Source organism: Oratosquilla oratoria, chromosome 5 (genome assembly GCF_046742065.1).
Source record: "Oratosquilla oratoria isolate Oo_2021 chromosome 5, ASM4674206v1, whole genome shotgun sequence".
Taxonomy (NCBI): Eukaryota; Metazoa; Arthropoda; class Malacostraca; order Stomatopoda; family Squillidae; genus Oratosquilla; species Oratosquilla oratoria.
In genome coordinates, this window is record NC_134781.1 from 37,117,876 (window position 1) to 37,135,505 (window position 17,630).

Here is a 17,630-nt window from a genome sequence, read left to right on the forward strand (position 1 = left end):
AAATGTTGCAGCTATCATGTGCCAACACTCACACACAGCGCACCGTGTAGGAGCAGTGTGGTGGCCTGTACATGTAAACAAACCCTTGACCAATCAGCGTGCAGCTGAAGCCAACAAAGATGGCCATCACCCGTGACGTCACGGGGGCGCATAATAGCAGCTGCGCACCACGCAATATGAAAATTTGGGTGAGAGGCGCGCAATAGCAGCCAATTTGATGCACGATATGGAAATTGTGTCAGCTTTTCAAGTATGCATGATAGCTGAATGCACAATAGCTGGGGGATAGGTGCATATGTTATTCTTGGCAGAAATTAATATTAGAAAAGGTTGCTAAAAGCTATAAACAAACAAACATAGCCACTTCAGTTGCTTGAGATGCCATCTTTGTTTTGGTAGAAGTGGAGGCCAAAGAAATTAAATTATGATAAATTGGTATTTCCTTAGAAGTGCACACCCACACAATATATAGTAAATTTAATAATAATTTTGTAAATTGTAACACATCAACATAATATATGTTATTCTTGGTGAAAATTGATTAACGAAACAGTTGCTAAAAGCTATAAACAAACAAACGAAGTTGCATAGACTCCTTTAGATGCCTTCTAATTTTGATAAATTTGGAGGTCAGTGATGAATCTGACGATGACAATGAACATAAGAACGTAAGAATGAAGGAGACTGCAAAAGACCATAAGGCCTACACTAGGCAGCTCCGTATCCATCACCACCTGTCATCCCCATCCATAAAGCTGTCTAATTGTTTCTTAAAGCAACAGATAGTTTCAGCGCTTCCTACATGGTTACTAAGTTTATTCCATTCGTTGACCATCGTATTAGTAAACCAATTCTTGCCTATTTCCTTTTTAAATCTAAATTTGTCCAGTTTATACCCATTACTGCGAGTCCTGCCCTGTTGTTTTAATATGATGACCTTGTTTGCATCACCCCTGTTAAAGTCTTTGAGCTACTTGAACACCTCTATTAGATCATCCCGCACTCTGCGTCTTTCCACAGAGTGTAAGTTAAGGTGCCTAAGCCTCTCTTCGTAATGCAAATTTCTGAGTCCATGTATCATTTTGGTCATTCTTCTCTGTACTGATTCTAGTGAAGTGATGTCCATTCTGTAGGATGGAGACCAAAACTGTACCGAATAGTCAAGGATGGTTCTAACTATCGCTAGATAAACTTTAATAATTACCTCTGCACTTCTATTCGTTACCATCCTAACAATGAAACCTAATGTTCTGTTTGCTTTATTCCTGGCGCTAATGCATTGTTTCCTGGTTTTAATGTCCGGACTCACTAGAACTCCCAAGTCTCTCTCACACTCAGTTTTCTCTAAAAGCGTGTTATCTAAGCTGTATCTATTTTTGGGGTTGTGTAGCCCTACGTTTAACACACTACACTTAGAGATATTGAAATTCATTTGCCATTTCACCAACCATGTGAACAATTTGTTAAGATCATCCTGCAAAATCTCTGCGTCGTCTCCTGATCTATTAGGCGTCCTATTTTAGTGTTGTCCACAAACTTACTAACATCACTCTTTGTCCCATCGTCTAAGTCATTTATATACATAATGAACAAGGGACCCATAACTGAGCCTTGGGGGACCCCACTAGTAACATTGCCCCACCTAGATTTTACTCCATTTATGGTGACCCGCTGTTTTCTGTTACTGATCCAAGCTCTAATCCATTCTAACACTTTTCTTCCTATGCCATGGGCTTTGATTTTATTTAATAGTCTCTGGTGTGGCCCCTTGTTGAACGCTTTGCAAAAGTCAAGGTAAATAACATCATAATTATATTATCATTGTTATCTGCCGCCTTATATACTTTAGTGTAAAAGGATAGAAGATTAGTCACATCACTTACCCTTGGAGAAACCATGCTGTGAATCACAAATTAAATTATGTCTTTCGATGTGTTCTCTGAGTCTACTATTAGTGATTCAAGCATTTTTCCTATAATCGATGTCAAACTGATTGGTCTGTAGTTGCATATAGATGATCTATCTCCCTTCAGGAACAACATTTACCTGCCTCCAAGCAATAGGCACCAAACCAGTGTCTACCGATTTATTAAATATTTCAGTTAACTGGTCACAGATTTCAAATTTACACTCCTTAAGCATTCTCAGAAAAATTTCATCTGGACCCGGGGATTTTGTAGCTTTAAGTCTTTCAACCTGCTTGACTACTTCTTCTTTACTAATGCTGATGTTAGATAGACTACTTTCTTCATCCCCTCTGAAAATCGGATTGCAGTTAGGTACTTTATCTACCGTATTTTTCAGACCATAAGGTGCTTCGTACCATGAGGCGCACCCGTAATTTGCTATTCCCTGTCCTTACATAAGGCGCACATGACCATAAGGCGCACCTAGTCTCATCATCGGATAATCATGCATATGTGAGTGCATTCAGAACTGAACATTTTCGTTGTTGAATGAGAAAAATCGGTTGGGATTTAGCAAAATTACAAAAATAAATTATATATATTTTTATTTTGGTCAGTGAAATCAGACCACCTCCATGGACGGTCTGCCCTGCCAATACTCCTAAAAAACAACAAACACGTTACGGGAATTGTGGGGAATAAAACCAACATTAGCAGTTTTATTCCCGGAATTCTCTATTCACTTAAAAACACAAGATTACAAATGAAGGTAAATTTTTAGTTTTGACCATGGGCACAATATAGCAATAAAAATTAATTATTAATTTTGTAAATTATAATGTATCAACGTAATATGCAATTTTGTGAGCGGAAATAAAAAACAAAAAATGTGCTGAAACAGATTTCGTAAGTAACGAAGTCGTGTCGGACGAATGGTACGCCATGATTGTTATGATAGATGCCGACGTCGAAGATATGAAAGGGTGATCAATTCGTCTAACCTAACCTGTGTTTAATAAATCATTACCTGCAAATTAAATGTCATCCGGCTCGTCCTCGTTGTCGTCGTCGTGAGAGACGTTGGCGTCCCGATCCTATGCTACCGACTTCGTTCATTAGCATATTTCCGCCCACAAAATTGCATATTACGTTAATACATTTTAATTTACAAAATTAATAATTAATTTTATATTGCTATATTGCACCAATGATCGAAACTAAAAAATACCCAAATGACTACAGTCTGAGTGGAGGAAGACTATACCAATGCAAAATGGCTGTCTGTGTTGTGGACGCTATCATGTCATAGCCATGATAGCTTGAATGAATGCTGTGGCATGGACCCAAAAACTGTCGAAATTTTCGCAATTTTTTTGTCAAGATACATGCATCTTGGTTATAACTTGGTTGTAACTTTTGCTAGGCCTATCATGCACTGTCGCCATCGGCAGGCTAGCTACGAAACGTGTCAAAATAGTACGTCACTATCTGAGGCATTTTTTTGCACTGAAGCCACACATAAGACGCACCACCCGATTTTAAGGATTTTTCCCGCGCCTTATGGTCCAAAAAATACGGTAACCTCTCATTAGTAAATACTGATAGAAAATAATTGCTTAACTCCTCACTCATTTTTTCCTCTGATTCTATCATGACATTTTCATTGTTTTTCATTGGCCCTATTCTTCCTCTATTTCTTGTTCTATAGAGAACCTCTAGTATTACAAGTACTGCATTACTAAATACAGGTTAGGTTAAGTGGGGAGGTTTGGTCCCCTTAGGTAAGTAGGTAGGTTAGGTTGGGTTAGAATATACGAATTTAGCATACTTTAATTTCTTTGACCTCCGCCTCTACCAAAACAAACGTGGTGTCTCAAGTAGTCAAAGCAGCTACGTTTGTTTGTCAATGGTTTTAGCAACTGTTTCTATTATTGATTTCTGCCAAAGATAATGTATATTATGTTAATGTATTAAATTTTACAAAATTATTATCTAATTTTCTATTACTATATCCTGTAGATATGCACTTCTAAAAATTTACCAATAAATCCATCTATTTTAACCTAACCTAAAATGCATTTAGTAATGCAGTGCCTGTAATTCTTGAGGTCATCGGGGTCGTCAACTACGACCTACAAATCTATCAATACAAAGATGGCATCTAAAGGAGTCAAAGTGATTTCATTTGTTTCTGTATAGGTTTTAGCAATGTTTTGTAATATTGATTTCCACCAAGAAAAATATCTAATGCATTGATGTATTATAATTTACAAGATTAATATTTAATTTTCTAATGCTATACTATGTAGGTGTGCACTTCAATTTTTTTTTAGTTTTGTACACCTACATGTTATAGCAATAGAAAATTATTCATTTTATCAATTAAAATAGATCAATGTAATTTGTGATTTTCTTGGCAGAAATCAATAAAAGTTGCTTAAACCTATTTTCTAACAAATGAAGTCGCGGTGGTTGAATGATACGCCTTTTTTTTGTTATAGGTGCTGAGGTTGAAGAAATGAAAGAATAATGAATTACTCTATTTTAACCTAACCTATATAACATAACATAACCTAACCTAAGTAACCTAACCAATGTTTAGATACGGGCGCACCCACTTGCGGCCTGTTGAAATTAGTATGTCTCAGTTTGAATGCTTGCAGCATTCAGCACATGTGCAGGGTATTCAAATTATAATGTGCAATTGTATGCCCAATTCTTCAGAAACAAACAAATTTTCACTGATTTAAAAGCAAATTTGGTTATTAAACAATTATAAAAGGTAAGGCACAAGAATAAAATATTTTAATGTAAGAATATTGTTTTTTTGCCTATTTTCTCCCGGAAATGAGCAGCTTAAGATCATTGGTAATCCGACAATTGAGCTTCATTTACAGACATGTAGATAGTTCCGTGCGAATTTGCGGACGACGTCATCATCATGGACATAATGTTTACACCACCATCTTTTGTGGTATGTTTGAATGCTTGTAGCATTCAGTGCATGCACAGAATTTTCAAACTGTCTTGCTGTTCTGCAAGTGTATGCCCAGTTCTTAAAAAAAAAATAACTGATTTAAACGCGAATTTGCCTATTAGCCGTGGCAAATTAGCACCTAATACGTGAATATTTTAATGTGATATTCATATTTTTTAGCCTATTTTCTCCCAGAAACAAGCAACTTTAAGATCGTTGGTAATTTGTCAGCTGTGTCTTAACGCAGAACATGCAGGCATATTCTCTGATACTTAGTCACATCTGTTTACACATGACATGTCAGAGATACTACTAGTAGTAGCCGTAGAGGGTGTTGTTCACAAATAATACTTACATTGTTATGGTATGAATTTTAAGATGATGGACAGGCTATGCTATGCCTATTACATAGCTGGCTATGGCTATGATAGCAAATATATGAAATAACTATTAATAATATGGTCAGTATTTCATGTCCATGACCATGAGAAGTCTCAAGACTAATAGAAGTCTAGAGACAAGACTTAATTTTCTTCTGGGTTTCATGGTAATACATGAGCTGTTGAAATAAGGCTGTTTATTCAGATTATCATGATTATAGATAACATGATTAAACAAAATAACTCCTTTGAAATTAAAATACATTATTCTTTTTTTTCTATATCAGTAAATTGGTGTAAAAAATAATGCACCAATATCAACGTAAATTTAACCACTTCACTCCAGGCCAAAATCTCGCGGGCAGCATTAGCTGCCAGACGTACAATGTTGCGTCATAATACTCGCATTATAAAAAATAAAGTCACCGCTGTATCGATCGTTCTCTCTTTCACCCATGAATTTTGATAACCATAGAAAATATGATGAAGCCAGTTTACAGAGTATGGGTATCACGCAGGTACAACTACAATAAATATAATCAAGACGCCGACATTGGCATCCTTGCGTACCCACTTGCTCCTCATGACGCCTACATAGGCGTCACCGTATGGAAGGGGTTAAGTTAGGTCTTAGGGTAGTTGCAGTACTGACTGGTTAGTGTACCAAGAGGCAATGTAAGGGTAAGGGCTAAGGCACCTATATATGCACTTTTTAGCTGCATTGATGAAACATGTTACATGTTACATTGATGAAACATGTTACATGATAAGTGTTAGTAAGAATAGTATAAAAGGAAGGTCCTACATTCATTCTTTTTGACATGCTCAGGTGATCTGTTGACCCAGAAAACATTCACATGCCAAGTTGCATGTCAATTGGGCCAGGGGTTTGGATTTTATGGGTGATTATCTCTAAATTGATAATAATTGTCATGGCAACATGGAAGGTGTTAGTAAGAATAGTATAAAAGGAAGGTCCTGCATTGTTTTTGACATGCTCAGGTGATTTGTTGACCCATAAAATCTTCATATGCCAAGTTGCATGTCAATTGGGCCAGGGGTTTGGAATTTATGGATGATTATCTCTAAATTCATAGTAGCTGCCATGGCAACATGATAGGTGTTAGTAAGAATAGTACAAAAGGAAGGTCCTGCATTCTTTTTGACATTCTCAGATGATTTGTTGACTCATAAAACCTTAATATGCCACGTTGCATGTCAATGGGACCTTTCGCAGTGAGCAAATTGATACCAGACACCGCCAGATTTTGTAATTCTTGCCGAAAAATAAATACTTTTTTGGGCAAGTTTTATAAGCTTACAGAGGTGTATCGTTGTACATTATTGTGTCTGAAATTTAAGTCAATTAATTTCATGATTGCAAACGGCATATAGCATTGTTTGAGCCTCTATTTATAATCACAGATATTCGTAAAACTGCCTATAATTGTATCAAGCCAAGCAATTTGTCATTTTCTACTGACTTCAATGGACGTATACTGATATATACTTTCATTTGAATGCACCAAGCAATAGGCAAATCCATGTAATGTATCGAAAATATAATTTTGCATCGAAGACTTAATCTTTTTGGTACGATAAACTTTGTCTTAAGTTATATATTTTTTTTAATCTGACGTGCAGTTTGCCACGGCACATGTAAAATTAGTCATATTTGTTTGAAAATAGCTCACAACAGATCTAAGAGGCTATTCTTTACAAAAATGTCATTAACTTCGTAGTCTGCCACCACTGTTGTTATTTTTTATCTCACTGATCATCTTCATATACAGGACGTGACAGTGATATCCATTATTTTTCAAAACACTCAGATAAAATGCAAAAACCGAAATCAATATCCTCTTATTTTTACTGCTCATAGTTACTTCAGTAAAAATAATTACCTATTATTAGTTTTACCTTATGATTAAATTAACAAACCCTTATCACACACCAATAAGTAAAAATTATAACATTATGAGTCATGTTTTTAATTTTAAATACATTTATGCAGCAATTTATGGCGTATCTTTTTTTAAATATTGGTTTCCAAATTAGCTAAGTCACCCCTTTGCCTCGTGAAATCCGAGACAATTGAAAATTCTAGCGCTAATAGGAATCTACGAGCCTGACTGCGAAAGGTCCCATTGAGCCAGGCATTTGGATTTTATGGATGATTATCTCTAAATTGACAATAGTTGCCATGGCAACATGATAGGTGTTAGTAAGAATAGTACAACAGGAAGCTCCTGCATTGTCGTTCACATGCTCAGGTGATTTGTTGACCCATAAAACCTTCATCTGCCAAATTGCATGTCAATTGGACCAGGGGTTTGGATTTTATGGAGGATTATCTCTAAATTGACAATAATTGCCATAGCAACATGGAAGGTGTTAGTAAGAATAGTATAAAAGGAAGGTCCTGCATTGTTTTTGACATGCTCAGATGATTTGTTGACCCATAAAACCTTCACATGCCAAGTTGCATGTCAATTGGGCCAGGGGTTTGGATTTTACTGATGATCATCTCTAAATTGACAACTTAATAGTTGCCATGAAAAGGCAAATTTGGTATGATGGAGATGTTCCACATTGTTTTTGACATGCTCAGGTAATTTGTTGACCCATGAAGCCCAAGTATTCCAAATTTCAATAAAATTGGACCAGTGGTTTTGAGTTTATGTGTATTTCTTTACCAAAATCTTTACAAATTACCACCCTTAATTCTAACCTTTTGTTATGGTAAAGTCTAGCCAAAAATTCGGGATAAAAAAATAATTCAAAAAATCATATCTCCCTTATTTTTCAAGCTATTTCAAATAAATTTAAAAAGTATTTTGTTTCTAATGAAATTGTCTTTCATATGCAACAAGAATTTAAGGGATAATTTTTTTTTTTTTTTTTTTTTTTGTGCCCATACCTACAATGTTTAGTAATTCGGTACCTCAAATTCTAAAGATCATCTGGGTTGTCATCATTGTCCTGGATGCTGATGGCCTAATTATTACAATACCTTGGACAATTAACACATGACAGCAGAACCCCGTGTTCTCTCATAAAGTCCAAGGAAGTCTTATAGGCTATTGTCTTTGTAACAGTGCTTATCAACGTCACCTGGAGTTGGAGAACACCGGGTCCACAACGTGAAACCCATCATTTGATAGTGACTGGACTGGCATGGCATCCGTACTGTATCCTTGCAGCTTTGTTCATTAGTAAATTTGCTTGTAGCAAGGTTTTTTTGCTTTTTATTCCCGCCAAGAAAATTGCATATTACGTTCATGTATTATCATTTACAAAATTAATATTGAATTTTCTAATGCTATATCGCATAGATGTGCACAACTAAAATAATACCTGCACTTCTAAGAAATACCTTTTTCCTATAGTTACTAGTACATCACTCAAGAGTATAAAATCCAGGTATACATACACTACAGGCTAAGCCTAGGGAAAGGGTTAAATTTATGAATTCGTTATATCTGAACTAATATTGATACTTATGTAACCATCAAATGCATATATCAAATTACTACAAAATTATTACCTTTTTGGTACATATTGCAGAATGGCAATATTCAACAATGTGACGATGAGAGGATGAAGTGCGTGCAATCCGGAGGTCATAACCACTATTATAATACCCACTATTGTTCCTATCCATCGTCTTTTTTCCGGGCACACAAGCTTTTGAAATATAATACCAAAACATATTGATCCCCCGAGGACGACAATATATAGTATATCCTCAACTTTCATTTTCACGACCCCTGTACTGTCAGTCTGTCACTATTTTTAAAAACAAAACAATATGTTACGTCTTATGAATCTACTTCGAAACCTTGAAGACAGTTCGAACTTCAAAGCTATCTCGAATCTTTAAGTGTCAGATTAAAGAAAAGAACACCCTCAAAATACCGCTATATCTAGCTGGTGGGGATAAAAAATATTCTCGATTTTAAAGTGATATATTGAGCTAAATGACACCACTACTGATGCGTAATACTAGAGATAAACGTCACTTTTGCTTCCGGTACTTAGTTACATCACCAGGTATGACTATGAACGCAGACGTGAGGTCTGGTGGAATAATGGAAGGCACAATTACATGCCGAAGTATTGAAGTACGGTACTCCTGCCAGTTGCATTAAACTCACAGGAGTTTGTTGACCTGTGTCATGGTTACATATGCAGTTGTAACAACTGTAACCCAAACCTGTTACCAAAGATACGAGTATCTGTAGCTATTTGTTCTATAAGAAGATACTTACATTAATTATAATTGATAATGGTTACTCACTATAAGTTTGTAGTGCTGGGAATTGGCACTACTGCAATGCACAAGAAAATACAACTATGGATCTCATTTGAAATGTCGTTGCCTGATTTTACAAGTTGATAGGTCTTACTGTAAGAGTCTTGTATGAACATATGGATATAGTCATTAGCTGCTCACATATTTAAGACGCTCTGTTGGGATTGTAAGGCTATATCTAGAGTTTTCTAATTAAATATGGTGCCCACACACACAGAAGCCATTGGAAATGTACAACGAAGGGACACGAAAAAGGGGAAGCAATTTTTTATTTCAAGAGATTTAAAAAATCAAACTTCCATCATAGGCACAAATATATACCGAAAGATAGCCTACACGGTGACATAATTGAAAGTTGCAAGATACTGACAGGGAAGCAAAAGAAAGTAATAGAGTATTTATTAGAAGATATTGTAACCCGTACACATATTTTTAATAGGGCATTTCAAAATCCGAGAAAATATACAGTGGTTGTCATTTGAAACAGCTTCCCAGAGCACATTTTAGAAGCACCAAGCGTGACATCCACTCACTTTGGCTAGGGTGGCGCGGCACCTCACCTCCTCCCCTTCCGAGGCAACCCTCAGCTTCTTAGGGCACCCTCCCTTCTTAGGGCACCCTCCCTTCTTAGGGCACCCTCCCTTCTTAGGACACCCTCCCTTCTTAGGGCACCCTCCCTTCTTAGGGCACCCTCCCTTCTTAGGGCACCCTCCCTTCTTAGGGCACCCTCCCTTCCTTCCTCTGGGCATTGCCACTCCTAACAGTGGCATCACGTGGACATTACCTACTGTTTGATGCGTGAATTGTTCCGAACCGTCGTAAGGTGTCCGGGTGGGTGACAGCCCCGCAATCATTGAGAATAATAATAATAATAATAATAAAAAAAAAAGTGTTGGGGGGGGATTGAAAACTTTTGAGCCTCACACAGGAAAAATATCTCGACGACCACAACGAAAACAATAATCTAGATCTACAAGCTCATTTAGCCTCTACCAAATCATATCTGCAGTAATCCACGGTGCTAGAAAAAAAAAAAAGGTCAGGCTGTTTTATACAGGATTTCTCATGAAATAATGTAACATCAGTTGCCCCAAGCCTTTGCCCGCGAACGTAGATAGGCCAGCCAATTTCCTGATCTCGTTAGTGAAAGCACCAACCTGTTCGCCTGCCCAACGCATTCTTTGCAGTCGACTAAACGATTCGAACGGACACTCGCCGAAAAATTTTTGTAATGTTTTCTTTACCTTTCCCGCATCCACTTGATCACTAGACGGCATTTCCAGGTAATGGCCAACGCGTCGTTCTCTGGATTAAGTCCAATATAGCTGGCTACGTCCGTTTCCCCTGTTAATTTGGCGACAAGTTCCACCTTTTAGAGCCACCCGGCGACATCCCCATTTCCGTCAAATGGCCTTAAGGGGACCCCCCCGCCCCAGATTTACGAAGAAAAAAAAATGATTTTTTTATTGCATAAATACATAGAAGAGCGCTTGCTCTACACCATGTTAAAAGATTTATTATCGTACCGCCATTTTAAAATGGTTTAAAGGGCCTACGTTCCCTACCCCCGGCAGCCACGTGCTCCGCACCACTATTGTTTACATTCGTTTTGACCATGAAAACACCTCTTTTACTTTATTTATTTTTTGTTTTGTTTGATGCACTTACAAAGTTTTCTCTTGCGTCTGGCATGCACGTGAGTGTGTGGTATGAGGAAACTCAGCCCGCACGACTACCAGTGACCTGACAGCAGGAAAATTAGCCCACTTGACCGCCAGTGACCTGATAGCCGTACAAAGGGAAGGAAGTGTACGCTAGCTTGCCACGTTCACTAATTTGCCGTGTGTATTTCGCATTTATTTTTCAGTGAAGAGAAGTTTGAAGATATTAGCCATGCCTAAGCTTTCCAAACAAAAATCACACTTACAGAAGACAAGAACGTTGACCTTAGTAACGCAAGGGGAGAAAGAAGGAACCGCATCAACCTTGTTATCACCACCTCCGCCACCACCACCAGTACTCCCTCCAGCACCTCCCTGCCTGCCAAGTACACCCACATCCTCGTCTCTCTCATTGCCATCTACATCCTCGTCTCTCTCATTGCCATCTACATCCACATCCTCCGCTCTCTCCCTGCCATCCACATCCACAGCACCTGATCCTCCGTCCTCTATACCTTTATCAGACACGTTGTCTCTACGCAAACAACTGTTTGCTAACAAGTTCACATGAAGAAAAAAGACCGTTCCTGTCAATGATTCCAAAGGATCTGTGACGTCTACGTTGACCTGACGAAGATGGATCTGCTAAGCCGATGCTTGAGAGGACGAACTCAGAACCCAAATGAGAGTCTGCATTCCAAGTTGTGGATCAAGTGCAACAAAAGCAAGTTTGCTGGAATCAGAAGAGTTATATTCCTCTCTCAGGTCACTGTACTTGACCACAACTTTGGCTACAAGAATGCCTCCTTGTTGCAACACCTTGGGTTTAGAGTCTCAAACCTCACAGTGATGTCCCTAATGCAGCAAGAGCCTGTTCCAACACCAGAAAGAAAACCTAGGACAAAAAAGAGAGCTGAATCCCAGCAATCAGACTACCTTGCTGGGTCATTCTAGACCAATGACTCAAACTTTGCCACAATGAGAAAGGTGGCGCCTTATGAGACCCTCACTTTGGGTGAATAATATCCTACACTGTAGGAGGGGACAAAGTGCCTGAGTTACTTGAAAGATGCAAAATCATCATGAAAATACAATGGAACCTGTTTTCAATGATTCTTAGGAGGTTCATGAATGTAAAATTTAGTAAAACTAAGAAAAAAAACTTTAACGCTCGTTTCTGAAAAATGTAAGTTTTTTTAGACACAAAGTCTATCTCCTCCCTCAATTTTCAACCAATCTTTTCATATGAGGTCTCTATTGATAGCTAGATAAATGAAAAAAATGAAATAGAGTTTTTTTTTCATATGTTGAATAATTTTTTTAATAACGTGTCAAAGTCAAAATTTTGTGTTTTTTTTACAAATTTTTTTTCCTCGGCATTGAACAAAGATATTAAAAAAAAACTCTCTATTTTGTTTTTCTATATATGTAGAAGATTCATTTGCTATAAAATGAAAGACATCAAATAAAAATTGTAGGAGGAGATAAAATTTGAAAGAAGCCCAAAAATAGGGTATTTTTCATGTTTTTTATTAAAAAAAACCCTACTGGTCAGATCTGAATAAAACTCAAGCTGTGACGGTTTTCTCAGACCTAGATATCACACAGAAAAAATCAGCAAGATTCTTCAGAAAAAAAATATTTTGGGCGGGGGGTCCCCTTAAGGATCTTGAATGGTTCCTTGGTGCTCGTTGTCTCGGTCATCTTTGGCGCCTAGATAGCTTGTGGGAAATTGTTTATCACTCACCTGATTTCCGTAGAAATCCCCCTCCTGCTTCAATCTTCACTCTCTCGTTGGTTTTGCACCGTTTGTTTCAATTACTCTCTAACCTAACTATTCCTATCGGCTAAATCCTAGCACAGTTCCACCTGCTTCCCGCTCATTTCACTTGCACGCACATTCACTCCCGTGGCACTGATCACGCTGATTGGCATCGACGCGCGGGCATCCCCGCCCGCCGGGGATACAAACTGAGTGCACCTTTTGATCCCACCCCGGGGATCCAACCGCGCGTCCCCGTCTGTGCCGCATTCATCACATTCACACCAGTCATATAAATATTTAACACCTCAAATATAATAAAAATATACATTCACTTTATTACCTATATGGTATGTGAGAAGCGAAGAGCGGTTAGAGTGTCGAGGACTAAAAATTTGAAACAAGGTAGAAAGGTACGCTGTCCATCGTGGCCATTTCTGCTAGCCCCACTGATTGGACGAGAACCCACACCCAATGGTTTGCAGAGTTTATGCACGATTACACTAGTCAACAGATGGGTTAGATTCCGAGCCTATGGATGGATTTCGTTCAACGCTGGAGGATTTGGGTTAGAGCCCGAGATACGCAACGCAATGCCGTTGTACTCCACACCTCAGAAAAGATCCGAGGGAAAGAAACTGAAGATATATGTTAAGAGTATTCATATTTACGTCACACACACACACACACACACACACACACACACACACACACACACACACACACACACACACACACACACACACACACACACACACACACACACACACACACACACACACACACACGGCTCGGTGGCGGATTGGTAAGGCACTGGCCTCACAAGCCGGAGAACTGGGGTTCGATTCCCCGGCCGGGCGGAGATAAGTTGGGTTTGTCTCCTATCACGTGTAGCCCCTGTTCACCTAGCAGTGAGTAGGTACGGGATGTTAGTCAAGGAGTTGTGACCTTGCTGTCCCGGTGTGTGGTGTGTGAGTGGTCTCAGACCTACCCAGAGATCGGCAAATAATGAGCTCTGAGCTCACTGCCGTAGGGTGGTGTCTGGCTGTCTCGAACAGAGGCTGCAGCAGATCCGAGGTGAATACATACACACACACACACAGAGACACACACACACACACACACACATACACACACACACACACAGACACACACACACACTCACACACACACACATACACACACACACACACACAGACACACACACACACTCACACACACACACTTTCGTCGGATGGACGGCGAGAATTGGAATTCCGAAGAAAAAAGAAAATCTACGTGGATCTCAACGTCCAGGAAGTGCCTTATTGTATTTATAGGGAAGGGGAGAGCTCGTGGTGTAGTGGGGGGATGATAGGGAAGGAGAAGGGGAGGGATTATTGAGGGAAATGGAGGGAAAGGAGGAAGAGGGGGACATGGTCCAGGAGGCCAGGCGTCTTGTAAACAAAAGACCGACCGATGATGATGATTTCGGTAATGACGGGATCAACAAAAATGTAAAGATTAGAAGTATAGATAAGAGCAGCACAGTGGAAGGTGATGATAGTAGTTTCCAGGGATTTAAAGAGGGTGGGGGGTATACCAACCTCCCCCGATTGGCAAGACTAGAGGAGAAACTTGATAAGATGACCGAACATTGGGAAAACAGGTTCGGTAACGTAGCCAAGATTGCGCAGAGTTGAATGATTGGAAGAACTAGAGAAGGCGAACACAAATTTAACTAATGAAATAGAAGAATTAAAAAGACAGTTAAAAGAAGTTAAAGAAGAGAATGAGGAATTAAAGAGGAATAATAAAGACAATAAAGAGGCCATAGCAAAGGAAGCACAGGGCTGGAAAAAATCAAAGTAAACAATAGAGTTGCATTTACTGACATAATTAAGCAACAAGTGAAGGAACAAAATGAAGACTCAGTTATTAAAGTGATGCGACAGAAGGAGAATATAGTAAGAGACTTAGCAGACAAAAAGAAATGTATAATTATATTAGGAATGGAAGAGAAATTTAACCAAAATAGAACCACAAGAATTAAAGAGGAAAAAGAAAAAGTAAACAGTTTACTAGAATTAGTTCAGGAAGATGAACCTGAAATCATGAAACAAATTGAAGAGATGTTTAGGCTCGGAAAATATAGTACAGATAAAACCAGACCAATTAAGATTAAATTCAGGTCACAAACAACAGCAGAGAATATCTTAGCAAAAACAGGGAAGCTAGCAGCAAGTGAACAATATAAAAAGGTATGGATAAAAAGAGAAATGAATAAAGAGGAAAGAGAGGAAGAAAAAATGAAAAGGCAAGAAGCTAAAAAAAAAAAAAAAAAAAAAAAAACGAGAGCAGAACGGAGTCAGAAAAAGAACAATTCTATTGGAGAGTAGTGAATATGAAAGTGAGGAAATGGACCATAACAGACAGAAAAAAGAAAGAAACAGACAATACAATGGATATAACAGAAAGTTAAGAGTGTCTTACACAAATATAGATGGATTAATAACAGGACGAGTATCTGAAGGAAAAAGAACCGGACATAATGGGAATTGTAGAAACAAAATTAAAAGGTCCACTACCACCCAACAGTGTAGGACACAATGCATATAATTACTGGATTAGAAACAGAGAGATAAAACAAGGGGGTGGAGTTATGTTCCTGACTAAGAAGGATACAAACATGAAGAGTGTCACATATGGAAAGAATAGAGTAGAGATGATTATGATAGAAGTAGAAGACAGAGATAAGAAGAGCAGAAATTTTGTAATAAATTACGTGCCCCCAAAAATAGCCTCGTGGGAAGAGAGTGAACATAAAAGTATGTTAGAAGACACAAGAATAACATTAAACAAGATAATGGAAGATGGAGGAAGAATAGTTATGATGGGCGACTTTAATTGCAAAGAAGTCTGCTGGGAAGAGATGACAGTAAAGGGTGGAGAAGACTCATGGGGAAATGTTCTACTTGAGATGATTATTGACCACACAATGACACAATGGATTCAAGAGAACACTAGGTATAGAAATGAAGAAGAACCATCGAGACTAGTCCTAATAATCACATAAGAATCTGAAATAGTGGAAAAGATAGAATACCAGGCACCAATAAGTAAAAGTGACCACATATTGATAGAACTAGAACTAAATGAGGAAAAATACACGAAAAGAAATTAACAATATAGAAAAGGAAGAATGATGTATGAAAAAACAAACTTTGATAAAATAAGAGAATTCTTTCAAATGAAAACTGGGAAAGAATACACAAAGAAGAAACAACAGTGGAAGAGAAATGTAATATTTTAACAAAAATGTATATAAAAAAAAAAGAGTGGAAAAGTATGTCCCAAGACAAAAACAAGAGAAATATGTAAAGTGCTGGTACAACAAAAGTTGTAGGGAGTTGAAAGACAAAAGAGATAAAGCTTGGACCAAATGGAAGAAAGACAAAAGACCTGAAAAATGGAAAATATATACTAGTTATAGAAATGAATAAGTACAAGTGTGCAGAGACGAAAAAAGAAAATATGAAAAAGATGTCATAGAAAAATGTAAAGATCAACCAAAAATATTTTACATATTTGTAAACAACAAACTGAAAAACAAACAAGAATTAGAGAAATTACGACAAGGAGTTGAATACACAGAGGAAATAGAAATGGCAGAAATTATGAACAAGCATTTTAAATCGGTGTTTACAAGGGAGAACATACAACCTGGAGAGATCGAATGGCAAGAGAAAGTCCCTCCTATGAAAGAAATAGAAGTAACAAAGAACGAAATAATGAAACACTTGAGTAATCTTGATGTCAGAAAATCGCATGGACAAGATGAAATAGCAAACTGGATTTTGAAAGAATGCAGGAATGAACTGGCAGACAAAATACAAAGCATAATAAACAATTCCTTGAAATAAGGAAAAGTTCCAAAAGATTGGAAAAGAGCAAATATAGTACCTATATACAAAGGAGGAAATAAAGAAGACCCTACCAACTATAGACCAGTCTCTCTAACAAGTACTATAGCAAAAATATGTGAAAGAATGATCAAAAGTAGATGGGTAAAGTATTAAAAAAAAAAAAAAAAACGTACTAAACCCAAGGCAGTTTGGATTCAGACAAGGACGATCATGCGTCACCAATTTAATATGTTTCTATTCAAGGCTAATAGATATAATGCAAGAAAGAGATGGATGGGCTGATTGTGCATTTCTAGACCTAAAAAAAGATTTTGACAAAGTACCACATAAGAAGTTACTTAAGAAATTAGAAACTGAAGGAGGAATACATGGCAAACTGCTTAAATGGATAGAAGACTTTTTGCAAGAAAGAAAAATGAGAATAGCAGAGGTGGGCGCGCGAACCTTTTTTTTTGGGTTCCGAATCCGAACCCGAATCTTCGCCGGTTTTGGGTTCCGAACCTCCGAATAGCGAACCCGATTTTCAAAATTTCGGTGCGAACATTTATTCCGAACATTTGTCCGCGAACCTCCGAATCTTTAAGAAATAGCAAAGCGAACCTTAATTCCGATACCTTCCGAACATTTCCAAACCTAAATTTTACTCATTCCTAATCTCCGAATCTAAATTTAAAGCTTTCCGATTAAAAAAAAGTGTTTTTTAAGATATCTACATTATTTATT

At 37.8% G+C, this 17,630-nt stretch overlaps 1 protein-coding gene across 5 annotated transcripts in view; it reads right to left on the bottom strand.

The window, feature by feature from the left end:
• Nucleotides 1-9,175, bottom strand: part of frj (membrane bound O-acyltransferase domain containing farjavit) — a 183,554-nt gene extending 174,379 nt beyond the window's left edge. The window contains exon 1 of one of the 5 annotated variants that reach the window (XM_076185167.1): nt 8,812-9,175. In XM_076185167.1, the coding sequence (XP_076041282.1) occupies nt 8,812-9,023 (212 nt within the window). In that variant the 5' untranslated portion in view covers nt 9,024-9,175. The remainder of the gene's footprint in view (nt 1-8,811) is intronic. The other 4 variants (XM_076185166.1, XM_076185168.1, XM_076185169.1 and 1 more) reach the window with 4 other exon arrangements.
• Nucleotides 9,176-17,630: the final 8,455 nt, after the last annotated feature.